Here is a 12,781-nt window from a genome sequence, read left to right as displayed (position 1 = left end):
TTACATGAACTTATCTTTAAAGATTGATTGCTGACCTCCGAAGATCGCACACTCAGCAGTATGGTGCAGAACACTTACTCTTTCCCTGACTCCTGTTTTATACTGGTGCTTTAAAGGCTGCACTGGCTTTACTGGTGGCAAGCAACGGTTTACAGATGCGTGCAAATAAGCGTGCCTAGCCCCCTGATCCTGGGGAAATGTGGCTGTTAATGTGCAAATACAGTAAATAGGTTAGTGTGCTGTAATACAGGCAGRAAATACACCGATGGCATGGAGGACTTGGTTTTGTCTGTCTTAATGGTAGTTCAGTGTGGCTTTATTATTTACAARGGGGAAGATGAAACTTTTCCTCATCCGTTAGCACATGATGAAATACATCCTGCTAAAAAGGTGCTGGGTTTCTCTTCTACCCCTTTCTGTAGTGCCAGGTCCAAACCACGACATCTCTGTGGGACTTCTAGGCCAAGCTTTGGAAACTGTCAAAATTAAACATGCAGATGTGAAAGTTTAAAAACATATTTTTAACAGRTAAGTCAGAATCCCATTTGTAACCTAGATATGTTTTAATGCAAAATTTGAGCAGTCTTTTTCAGAAGCTTGTCCATGTTTTGTTTTTAAGCTAATAAATATTAGCAGTAATTGCTCTTGAGCTGTTCCTGAGTGTGYGTCCTTGTTTCCTCCCTGAAAACATCAGAGATGTTATTCTTTGGCTATTATGAAGTATAAAAGGACAAACCACTAAATGTCAGGCCAAAAGAAAATGTCTCTGGGATGGAAATGTTTTACTACCATTTGTTGCTCCCTGGGATGGAATTATTTTACTGTGGTTTGTTACAGGTGTTGTTTCATCTCTGATATGTGACATTCAAATACATGTGTATGTCTATAAATCATAAAGTTCTTGTCCTTGTATGCATCCAAGGCGTCCTGGTGATGGAGCAGGGAAATWGTTTCTGTGATTTAACTCAAGATTAGAAAGCTTTTAGAGAGAAGTAGTGATCTTTTTCACAGTTACAGTGTTTCTGAGGGTATGTTGAGGACATAAGAGCAAAAGACAATTCATCAAATGTTTTAAAGATGTTGCCTGCAGAATTTGGGAGAAATAAAATCAAAACTATTCATGTAAATTTTTTTTCAGTTTTATTCGGAGAATGTTTAGGTGAAAGAACTRTCTAACTTAACAATGTTGTTGCAGATGCAACAAAAATGAAGACTGTCATCCCAGCGACTGAGGATCAGTTGTGACTGATTGTGGTATCTGCTATTTTGTATGTAAGTGTGAAGAGCAACTCATCTGAAACTTACTGAGAACACCTCAGAGACCTGGATTTCTAACTGCCYCAAACAAGCATTTTAAAAAAAGAGTCTTTGAGTAAATAGAAGAATAATGTAGGTAGGGATGACAGAGGTGCTGACAAATCCCCCCCCTCCGATCCCCCTTCAGTCTCTTCTGCAGTGATGGAGCCGGAGGTACCCTGGCCAGGGTTAGTTCTGGTTAATAGTCCACTCTTTTTCAGACACTCTTGAGGCTGTAGTTGTTGCTGTGGGCCCATCCACAGTAAGATCCTGCCAAAAGGGTTGGAGCAGGGGACTGCAGTTGTCACCACCCCTCCCCTGTTTTCTTGTAGGGGTCGTTTTCCCAAACAAGGTAGAGGCCTGTGTAATAAAATTATTCTTAATAATGCACTGCTATTTCTAATAGTAAGTGCTATTAAAATATTTTGCCAAGGAAATCTGTTAAACAGTAGGCTGCCTTTATAAAACATATCTATGTTTTTTTTTTAAAAAAAAAAACTTTTGTAGAAATTCTGTTTTTAAAATCCTGTTTTTCTAAAGTTTTCGAGAAAAACAGTCAAGTGGAAGGTGAATTTCTGCTTGAAATAATTTAGCTTCATGACTGAACTTGCTAGTGGTAGCTATTAATTTACTGGCAGTACAATCAGTTTTGATAAAGTTGGGTAAATTTCAGGAACATTTGCCTTTCATTTAATTGCATTCTTTTTTTTTTTTTTAAGATTGTTTTCAGAAACCTTTTAAGAAAACTTAAAATTTCTCTAATTAGACCATGGGATGGAAAGAGATATGCTTGTTTATTCTGGTGATAAAAGTAACAAAAGCTCAGGGCTATGAGAAGCCCTATTGGTGCTGTTATCACACCATTCCAATGATAAGTAGAATGTTTTAAAAATTGACTTTTATTTTTAAGGGTTTTTTTTTCAGTGAACACATTTATTAAGAATCTCAAAGCATGTAAATACATCTTCCTTTTATATTTAAGAGTCTGAAATGAGCTACTAGATATTTGCTTAAGAGCTAAGCTAAACATACAGAAGMTCCTTCATATATCTTGGAGAGAGAAACAGACTGTGGATATTATCGACGCAGAGTGAACAGTCTGTGGTTAACTGGGACTGCGGTGTGATCTGCAGCTCGGACGCTGCCTCACCCGGAGCTTTTCCGCGAGAGCTGGTCCTCACAGCTGGCCCTGAACTTGGCCTTTTATAGACACGCACATTGAGTTGTGCGAGAGGACCCAAGCTGTTGTCAGTGAATAACTCCTCCGGCCTCAGTGCGTTCGCAGAAGCAGGCCTGGGGACAGGGCGATGGTGGAGCCAGTTCCCAGCCCTGTTTCTATTCAGCTTCTGTTCAAAGGGGAAGAAGAAAGACGTCCTGCCCGAGCCCGGCGTGAGCTCACTGGGGCACTACAATGGCGCCTTTTATTCCTTCCGAGGAGCGCGGCGATGTGTTTTGAGCGTTTCAGTCCGTTTGGCTTTTGCTGAAGTTGAAATTCAGGAGAGGATTAAATGGGCTGACAGCTTAAAGCAAACCTTAAGGGTGTTCTCCTCCCTGCYCTGTGCCACTGCGTGTGGAAACAGTGTATGGAAAAAACATGAAGTTTGGTTAATCGGGTTGTTTCTGTTTGTGACGATCCGATGCTTGTATATCAGCCAAAGTTTGACTTGCTTTAGAGGTGGCAGAGATTTGGCTCCTCATGATTTGCTCCGAGGCATTTTACACTTCAAAAAAAAAAAAAAAAAAAAAAAAAAAAAGATCAAATATTACTTTACTTTTCAGACCCCTCAAAAACTGTAGATTTAATGTGAAGTAGTGCATCTGAAGATGTGAGATGTAGTATCTGACTTGCTGCTAAGAAATTCCACGGTCCAGACAGTATTTTATTRTGTAAAGTTACTTCGCTCACTACCAGTTTGTGATGGTTGCAGGTGCAGGTGAGCCGGTGCAGCTCCCCGGGCCGACGCGGATCGTGGTGGCTCACATTCACGTGACTTGTGGCTCCACCAGCATTTCTGTCCACATCCGTGCCGTGCACTCCGGCAATGTCATCCTTGTCCTTGTGCTTTCCTGAGTATGTCAACTTTGGGACCCTCAGCATTTCTCACTGGAGTTAGTCACTCAGGCTGGAGTTTGATGGTTTCACTGGGGCCTCTAGTGGTCTCAAGACAACATTACCAAACCAGAGCAGCTGTCTGGGGACAGCCAGAAATAACTGCTTTTCTCTCTTTGGTAGATTTCCCAAAGTATCGTGCAGTAGAGATGCAGCACAGATAATTTATTTGGACGCTAGTGGAGTATTTTACCTAGAGTTAGAAGCAAGCATGCTGAAAGRGCATAAATAAAAGGTAATAAACATTAACAGTGCGTGAAGGAGGAGGTGAAGGTTAGCCTTGGAGGGCTTCGTGGTGTGCCGTGGCCACAGGTTGCTTTCTCTCCRCTGCACACTTCATTGCTTTTTAAACGAGCAAGTTTTCACCAGCCAGGTATGAGGAAAAGGATAAATGCTCCTAAGAAAAGTATAGAAGTGTTTCCGGAAACAATACGCCTCGCATGTCCCAGCTTCGAGATTGCCGCAAAAAAMGGATTTTCTGTGTAGCGAGCCAGAGTTTTGAGCTCTCAGTGGCCTTGGTTCTCCTGCCACTGTGGGCAAGGTGTTATAAATCAGAAAACTGTACTTTATTTTGCATTTCAGTCGTCTGTCTTCCATGAGATGTCGTATTTGAGTTTTTCATGTAATTTAAAAAATCCCTTTACAGTTAGTTTTGCACTGAAAATTCTCAAACCAAATCCAGCCCAACATGGCTCTGTTTATAAACTAAATTTTAGCACTTTTCCAAGCAAAGTCTCTGCAGAGTCTGTTCTTCAGTAACTGCCTTGGGGAAGTGAAATCTACTTTTGATAAGAGCCTCAACCCTTCGCAGCCAAGCGAGTCTGAAATGGGGCACTGTCGGGAAATGCCCTTCGTTTTCATGGCTGTGCTGCAGAGGACAGCCTGCTGCTCTGCTGTACGTTTTCCATGTTGTCCGGGTGGCCAGCCCTGCAGATCTGGGGACTGTTAGCATTGTGTCATTGCCACAGGAGTCTTTTTTATATATATATATATATATTTTTCTTTTTTTTGTTGTATTCTCCTTCTAGGGTGTGCCTGAGTAATGACTCACCATGAAAAAATAGTGCTGGTAGGCTACAGGCGGGAATGTGCCTTGTTCACAGAAAATGTAAGTTGATGCTGTAAACCTTTAGTTTTAAAAGAAAATAACTTGCAGCATTAACTGAAAATTCTATTAAAATAGGAGTTTCTTTGGCTCAGGCATTGCTCGTTATTACACTCCCAGCTGCAGTTGCACCGGTGTTGGTGTGATGCTCAGCTTGAGTGAGATAACAATTTATCTTTTAGTAAGTAGCTATTTTAAATATTACTCACTGCCACTGTCAAATAAGCACACTGTTCTCTTTTTAAATCTGTTCTGTGTTTTTTTTTCCTTTGGATATGTCTCACAGAAGATTCCAGAAAATGCGTCACTGCTCAGATAGCCATCTGAGAGGCCGACACAGATAAACCGTGGGGGGAAAATCAGGAAAAGAAGGAAAGACTTTCTCTAGTATGTTAGGCTGGGACTTTTCATTCAGTGTCTCATCTTGGCTTTCCTGTAAGGCTTTGTCTTCCACCACATTTTTAGTTCACTGGAGGTGCTGCACAAAGCAGAATCTCCTCATTTGTTTTCATAAAACCCAGTGGAAAAAATGATATTTGGTCTCTCTTTGTAGGAAAGCTTGCTTGCTTCAGGGAAGACAGAATTTTTAGAAATGTCAGGGGTCAAATATAAATACATGCAAAGTGGAAATAGTCTTTCCTCTTTCACAAAACTGCATAATAACTCAAAATAGCCTGTACACAGTAGTGTATRGATCCAGACTGCTTTCGGAGATTTGCATAGCTTCTTAATACAACATGCTGGGAGTGCATCCAGCCCTACCCAATTAGTAACAAACATCAGCTCAGTCTTCTGCTTCTTCTAGGTTTTGGACCCCCACCCACCTCCATGCAGTCTCATTAGCGGAGCTGCTCACTTAGGGTTAAAAGAGAAGAAGACTCAACAGATCTTGCAAAAACTTAGTGCACTAGTTCTAAAATTAGAGCTTATTTCCTTTGGATATACCTATTTACACCCACAAAATAAGGAATGAACCAAACGTTCTGTGAAGTGGTGTTTTGTGGATGGACTCTCCGTGCCTGCCTATGATACCAGAGGGAAAGTGTGGAGATGACGCTTGCCTCAGCCTATTATCATTTTTGCGTTGGAAGAGAATGAATGTCACTTTGTACAGTTCCTTTAGAGTTAATTTGAATTGATTAAAGACCTGTTGTGGGTTACAGCTAAAATGAATTCAGCAGCACTGTGCATTGCAAAGGGAAGAAGAAACCTTGCACAAATTCCAGAAAGCAGTCACTTCATAATCTTAACAAAATTATCTCACACACTTGTATGTTAGCTGCTAACTTAGGCTCACATTGACTCTTTCATCTTCAAATAGTAAGGACCTGGTAGAGAAGGGCTGCCTATCCACAAAGGCCGTTGAAATTGGTAGGTGCTCTATACTGCTAGCACGGCTTAATCCCTGGAGTGGGAAGATCCCCCGACTGGACTAGTGTTCAGTGCCCTGCGAGATCTAGAAAGGCAGCAAGTGCTGGAGAGCCTTGCCAGTCTGCAGTGGCAATATATAGGCAATCCCACTTTCTTTATTGCAAGACTGCACAGTGACACTAGAGGGTTCAATTTTCACTTATGTTGTGTGACTTTGAGCAAAACCTTTCCGAGGAATGCTTTCTGAACAAGCACATGCCAAGTATGACATATTGGAGATGGGGGAGAGGACTGCAAGAGGCTGAGTTACAGTGGCCTTGTTGGTTGAGGTTTGCCGGCTGAGCGGTGATCATGGGGAAGGTCTGCTTTGAGTCTGCTAAATATGCAGAGTGAAGTGTGGAGTCTTAACAGTCTTGATGGTTGCACTGTGGTGGCTTGCCCTCCAGTTCATAGACATGCGGGGGGGGGGACAACTAATGGTAGGTGGACACCACAGGGAAAAGAGGAAATGAGGTTCCTTGTGCCCAATCTCAATTAGCCCATGGCCTAATTGCCATTACTTTAAGTGAAAGGGTCTCGAGAAGGAATTTGGAGACCACCGTGGTAACTCTGTCGCTTTTGTGCAGAGGTGCTCCAAACCTGAGAGGATGGGTGGGTGGAGAAGAAGATAAAGGTATGCATCTGTGAAAGATCGTTAGCTTTGAGAGGGCTATGATTAATTTCCTGGCTTTATATATCTGAGTCACAAGGCACACATTGGTGAGTACATAAGAAATAATAAGCCGCAGCCTCAAGCTTTCTTCTCAGAAAGAATTTGTGGCTAAGTTTTTTTTTTTTTTTTGGTTTGTTCACCGGTTTTCTAACCTTGTATTTAGGTTAACCAAACCGCTTTGTTTGTTTTGGAAACTGGAACACCCTGAGCAGGTGGGCTGTTGCAGACAAGGTTTTTCCCTGTGCAGGAACCCTAACTTTACCAGAGGGTGCAGTTTGCCGCCGGAGCTGAGCTGGTCTAAAGTCCAGGCAATGCCAAAGGGGAGGCAGTGTTGTCCCTCACCCACTGGCCAGCTCCCACAGCTCCTGTTGCTTATTTGTATAGCAGGCACCTTTCCAATCCTGCTTTGGAAGGCCCTTGAATCTTGCTGCATATCGGTGGGATTCAGGCTTCTCAGTCACTTAGTATTTTTGAAAATATTTTCCTGCATGCATCTCACACTCTTCATCAGTAAGATTTCTTATGACTAAAAAGAATACTTAATTACATGACCTACTGTGTATCTGAGGAGGTTGGAGCCTAATCCTACATTGATTATGCACTACCTGCTCCTGGAAGCTAAACTGCATGCATAAGGGGTGCAGGAGCCAGCATGAGTGTGGATTAATTGTTTGAGTGATCGGGAACATGCGCCCTTTGATCRGGTGCAGAGAGCGGCTGTGTGACACATGAAAAGGCTCATTTGCCACTGCTGAGGACAGCGATGAGCCTGCATATGTGCATCCCTCCTAGTGTTCAGCTGAAGTGATCACTGTTGCTAATTTGCTTTCCTTTCTTTTTTTGATCTCTGGATCTTCCTGATCCTACTTTTTTGAGGGGGGTGGCTTTCTTTCTTAAAAAAAAAAAAGAAAAATCCTAGGATGCCCTTATTTGGTTCGAAAAAACCCAAACAAACTCCAAAAATTCATACATGAATAATGTAGTTAAATATAGTTGAAAAGAAAAGCAGAAATGGCAAGGCTTCTGATGTATTAGATGCGAACACAAGGGGAGTCAGATGTTCAGCATGATTATCCCCTGAAATAATAAGCAAATGTTTTGTATAAATACCATCTCATTAAGTAATAAAATGAAGCCAGGGAACAGTTCGGTTCATGGCTTGTGTTGAAAAATACAGCGGAGTGAGTCAGGCAAGCTGATGTTTGGGAATGGGTTCGTTTGTTCGGAGCGGTTTGGGGTCCAGGAGGAGGCTGGTCTGCTGGTGAGGGGGTTTGCTTCGTTGCATTTGATTTGCACATAGGTTTCTGGACAGTTAGAGGGGTATTCCGAGATAGTAGAAGTGTGCGATAAACAAAAGCAAGTAAGATGATAGGGAAACATTTATCACAAGACAGAAATCTAGCGTAACTTCTGTTTTGTTGTTTGAGCATCGTTAACGATACCCGAGTGTGACTGTAAAAGAGAGTTCCTAGCATCTTTGTAACGATTCGTCATTAAATCAGCTGGTTGCAGCTGGGGATAAACAAGGAATGGATGTGCTTCTCATTTGAGCTGGCAAATAAGGAACGGAGAAGTGGGGAGCGGGGTGCAGGGGCTGTGTGGTGACATACCTTTTTATCCATCACGTGATGTCTGCTGTGTGATGCTCAAGAAGGGTACTCTATCCCCAGGCTCTGAGTTTGGGGAGAAGGAGATAACAACATTGAAGGATTTGAGAACATTGACATCTTCATGTGTTCTTACAGGGAGAAAATAACTGAAGGACAGGTTGTGAGTAATGCCAGGCCTTTGCTATTTTGCCTGTAGGACTGCAGAAAACACTGTGACATACTCATTTCTGTGATGGGGCTTTTGAAATGATTTCTCTTTATTTATTGCTGTTTTCCTTTCTTACCAAACAGAGCATCTTTCTGGCTTTGCTATTAGATTGCCCTGCATTTCAGGATCTCTCACCTCTTGCTCATACCCAGTAGCTGTTTCCCAATAACTTAGCACTTATTCTGGATGGTGCTCGGAAAATTTCCTGCCTTAAGAAGAGCTACTTTCCCTTTGTTGTCTCTTCTTCTTTTGGCTAACTTGCTTGTGAAGGAATATAAGAAGAGCTGTTGACCTGAATGCAAAAGAAGACATTTCCTCACTTTCTGCTGGCCTCACAGTCTGGYTGGGCTCCCAAACACTCAGAAGGATTGAGGAAGAGCTTCAGAGTTGGACATAGGACATCTCTGTGTCCCGAGCATTGCTTTATATTTCCTGAACTATGAGTAGGCCTGCACCAGAGAAGACTGGGAGTTGGTTCCTTGCTTCTTACAAGCATTCTTTTGTCTAGCAAATATGATCAACCTCTTTTTTTCTCTGCCACCAAGACCACTACAATCTGGAAGGGGACCTCCCCACGCCAACCATGCTTCTGCTGAGTGTCTCACCAGTGCAGAGCTGCAGTGCTTCTTCCTGCTAGGTTGCTTCTGGCCAGCCAGCCTGCCTTGCTTCTGGAGAGAGAGAGTCTTGGGATCTCTTCTAGCGTGGTTGAAAAAGATTTAATAACTGTAACTTCTGGCTACTTTTAAAATGTAATAATGATATCCCCAGGCTACTTTGAGCGTGGCCCTGAYAGAGGGAGCAACCGCTGATGGAGCTGGTTGTGGGACCAGCAGCAGTGGCGTTGTGCTGGGCAGCGTGGCTGCGGGATGAGTGATTCAGGGTTCGGGCTTTGTGTTGGGTTGTCGCGATACGCCCTCACGTTTTGTGCTGGCTCCTGGAATTGGAGAGCATGGAGAGGTCAGGGCTGCAAGGGGCCCTGGAGATCTGCTAGTCCAAGTGCTGCCCAAAGCAGGGCCTCCTGGAGCAGCTTAAACACCTCTGTCATTGCTGAAGTGATCCCCTGCTTGGCAGGGGACAAGAGCGGGTGTCTGCTGGCAGCGGTGGGCTAGGAGAGCCCCGGGAAATCACCGCTTTCCTCTCCAGCGCCTGCAGACCTCCGTATGGGGCTATCATCTCGCTCCGATAGGAGGATTTTGTGCCACCACCCGGAGGGAGACGGAACAGTTGAAAGGCTGGATCGGGRGCGCACCGACAGGAAGTGAAGTGGCTTGTTCGGGAGTAGAAGCATTTAGCTGAAAATTAAAAAGCTAAATGCTTCCTATTTTCAAAGCAAAAACTCTTGTGTATGCCTGTCAGCATTACTAGCAGAAGAGTTTTAGCTTGCAGTTAATGGGAATTGCTGATAGACTTTCTTGTGTGTGCGTGTGTGTGTGTGTGTGTGTTAAGGAGTGTTTTGAACTTTGACTTCACTGAGTTTTGGTTTGACAAATTGTGAATTGTTCTTTCGTGAGAAGTAATAATGAACTCTGTACAACAGTAAGATGAAAATCTGATAAGCAAAAAGACCTTTTAATTCTKATCGACCTCTTTTTGTGGGATGGTGTCAAAGATACTATCTAAAGTGTGTTTTGCCTAAGATCTTGCAGGTTCTGGTTTTCAGTTTTTATGTGCAGCATATGTTATGCAAGCCTGCTTTGTCGCAAAACATTAAACTCTGACCCTTTTATTTAAAAGGAAAAAATGTGTAAACTCCTGAATGTTTATCCGCATGTTTGATTTTTCTCCCAAACAGATCAATATTCTTTTGCGGTTATCTTTATGTCAGTAGATTTGCAGGTGTCTCTTCTGCAAGTTGAGGAGTTTTGAGAACAACAATGGACTTTTGAATTGATTCTTTCTGTTAGTAGTGGTTAAAATTAAACCAGTCTCTAGTTTAATTGAACTTCCAATAGTTTTAAAGTTCTGATTTCTTTCTTGTCTTTCTTTCTTTTTTTTTTTCCAGGTCACATGTACAATTGCCTGTAAGTATCATTCTGTTGTTCAATTTTTTTTGTATATAACTTTCTTCTCCTTTATGAAAGGTCAGTGCCAGCTAAATATTTTTTTAAAAAAAGTCCTAAAGTTAATTTTTAGAAATAGCATTAGAAAATATAAAGTCATTTGCTATAACACCATAATTCCAGCAAAGCACTTAAGTACATCCTTAAATTTTTTTAGCATGCATTTTAATCCCCTATTTTTTCAGCTTTTTAATGATTTCAGTAATGTATARATTTAATGTGGTTGAAAGATTGGAGAATTTACTTAAAAGCAAACAAAAAAATTACCTCTCCACCCTCCACCCCAAAATCCTCAAAACACCCAACATGATGTACTAAGGATATTTTGGAATATAGGAAATATTACATGGGCCAAAGATCCATAGATAACAACTCAGATAACAAAGATCCATAGATGATAACTTTTCATATGGCAAAAATTTTCTAGTGACCTAAATAACTAGGCAATCTCTTAATGTAAATCAAATGGTCTGACAGCAGTTAAAAGCGGTAAAACCAGGAAACGTACACCTACCAGTGAAATCTCTGTAGAAAAACGAATTGGCAAAACAGAAGTGCCTGCAGTTCTGTGCCCGATATCTATGGATGATTATACTTTGCGAATGGGAAACCCAGGAGTTCTGTAAAGGTATTCATAGCTTTGTATCTTTTCTTCTCTTTCAGGCATTCAGGATTGCAGCTCAAAAAATATAACTGCAGCAGCAGGAACCAGTAGTAATGGTGATTTATCAGTAAACTCTAGAAGTGGGAACAAAACCTACGAAGGCAGAAGATCAAAAAGGGATGTGTCACCATCCAGCAGGGCAATAAGCACTCAGAACAATGTAACAAGTACGTGATTTGGAAATTGACTGGGAGGTGAATCTTCAGGGTGCTTCATGCTTTTATACTGTGTTAGCATTTTAGGTCCAARCTGTAGTCCAGAGTGCAAACAGCCTAGCAAAGAGTGGATCCAGTTGCTATGCTGGAGTAGCAAATCAGCTGGAGAAATATATCTACACAGCTCACTGGGAATGTAGTTTAAAGCTGAGATTGTAGCATAGTCTTGAAATGATTTTATCACTATTTGACTTTTCTAAAGGTTTGTGTTCCCTCATCTGCCCTGCTTTTTATGGCCTTCCTAAGCCACACTGGTGACAGTTCAAACTTCCTGTGGCCTATAGATTTGAACAAATCGCAAATTTGAACAAATGTGACAAATCACAGCCTAATTAACCTGTTTAGTATAGATAATGCTGTATCGTGTATCTAGAAGAGAGAGGTGTATGAACCTTACAGGCAAATTATTATTCCTTTTGGGACAGCCAGCTTAGGATAAAAATAACAGCAGGTTGTATGCAAAGTCTTTTGCAACGTCCTGCATGAAGTAAAGTGAGCTGACACCTGCATGGCATGGAGGTCATTGCTGATGCACCTTTAACTCCTTGAGCTGCACTGAAAGGGAGGTGAGAGACAGAGCAGTAGACCTGCAGTGATTAAAGCATGCATTGTACAATGTATAAGTGTGTCTTGGTTACAATAATAATTGTCCTAAGAATATAGAGATACCTATTCTTTGGGTAGTTGGAGGCCTTTTGTGTTTTTTTTTTCATTTGTTTGTCAGAAAATACTCTTGCACTTTGACAGATTTGTGTCTTTAGCTTTCACAGAGTCCAGCCTAGTTCTTAATCCCACGTCAGAGTATGTCAGTTCTGAGAAAGTCCACTTAACATGGAGAACAAATGTCATTGCTTTGAACTCCTACACATACAAGATGGAGATTAACAGTGATGGTACCTCCCTTAAGAACCTGACATCCCATGTCAACAGTGCTGAAATTACTGAGTTAAACCTTGGGACATTGTACAAGTTCATACTATTCGCATTAGCAGCCGATACTAAGACCAAAAGAGAGGGAGTGTCCGCAAGCCAGGACACCCGTGTGCTGCACCAGTGTTTTTAGTGGACTGTACGGTGATCCTGTCTGCCTGCCTGAGGATCATACTTTAATACTGTTGCAGAGCTGATGTTTTGGTCATGGAACAGGATGCAGCCTATCTACAAATTCAGGGATGTTAAACATGGGAGGAAACATAGCTTTGATTAAAAAAAAGGGGGGGGGGGGAGAAAGAAAAGTCCTTGCCCTCCACACTTCCCTGCTTCTCTGCTGCCTGCCCACCTCACTGGGCCCCAGCAGCAGCACTTGAAGCACTTGACTGGGGCCCCATGCTCCTGCTGTGGAGTGTCACAGGGAGGTGAACCCCACTCACGACACCTTTCTGTGCCTTTTCCCTCACCAGCCTGTTGATGCCAACAGCCTCCAAGAGCAG

At 42.2% G+C, this 12,781-nt stretch overlaps 1 protein-coding gene across 1 annotated transcript in view; it reads left to right on the top strand.

The window, feature by feature from the left end:
• Positions 1 to 7,748: 7,748 nt before the first annotated feature.
• LOC146588863 (receptor-type tyrosine-protein phosphatase eta-like) overlaps positions 7,749 to 12,781 on the top strand; it is a 27,804-nt gene continuing 22,771 nt past the window's right edge. Inside the window, exons 1-3 of the mRNA XM_085317078.1 lie at positions 7,749 to 7,775; positions 10,415 to 10,433; positions 11,136 to 11,303. Of these exons, the coding sequence (XP_085173204.1) occupies positions 7,749 to 7,775; positions 10,415 to 10,433; positions 11,136 to 11,303 (214 nt within the window). The remainder of the gene's footprint in view (positions 7,776 to 10,414; positions 10,434 to 11,135; positions 11,304 to 12,781) is intronic.

This window comes from Rhea americana, unplaced genomic scaffold (genome assembly GCF_003343005.1).
Source record: "Rhea americana isolate MKP2758 unplaced genomic scaffold, rheAme1 scaffold_49, whole genome shotgun sequence".
NCBI lineage: Eukaryota > Metazoa > Chordata > Aves > Rheiformes > Rheidae > Rhea > Rhea americana.
Note: the sequence above shows the minus strand (reverse complement) of the source record. Positions and strands in the feature narration are given on the sequence as shown.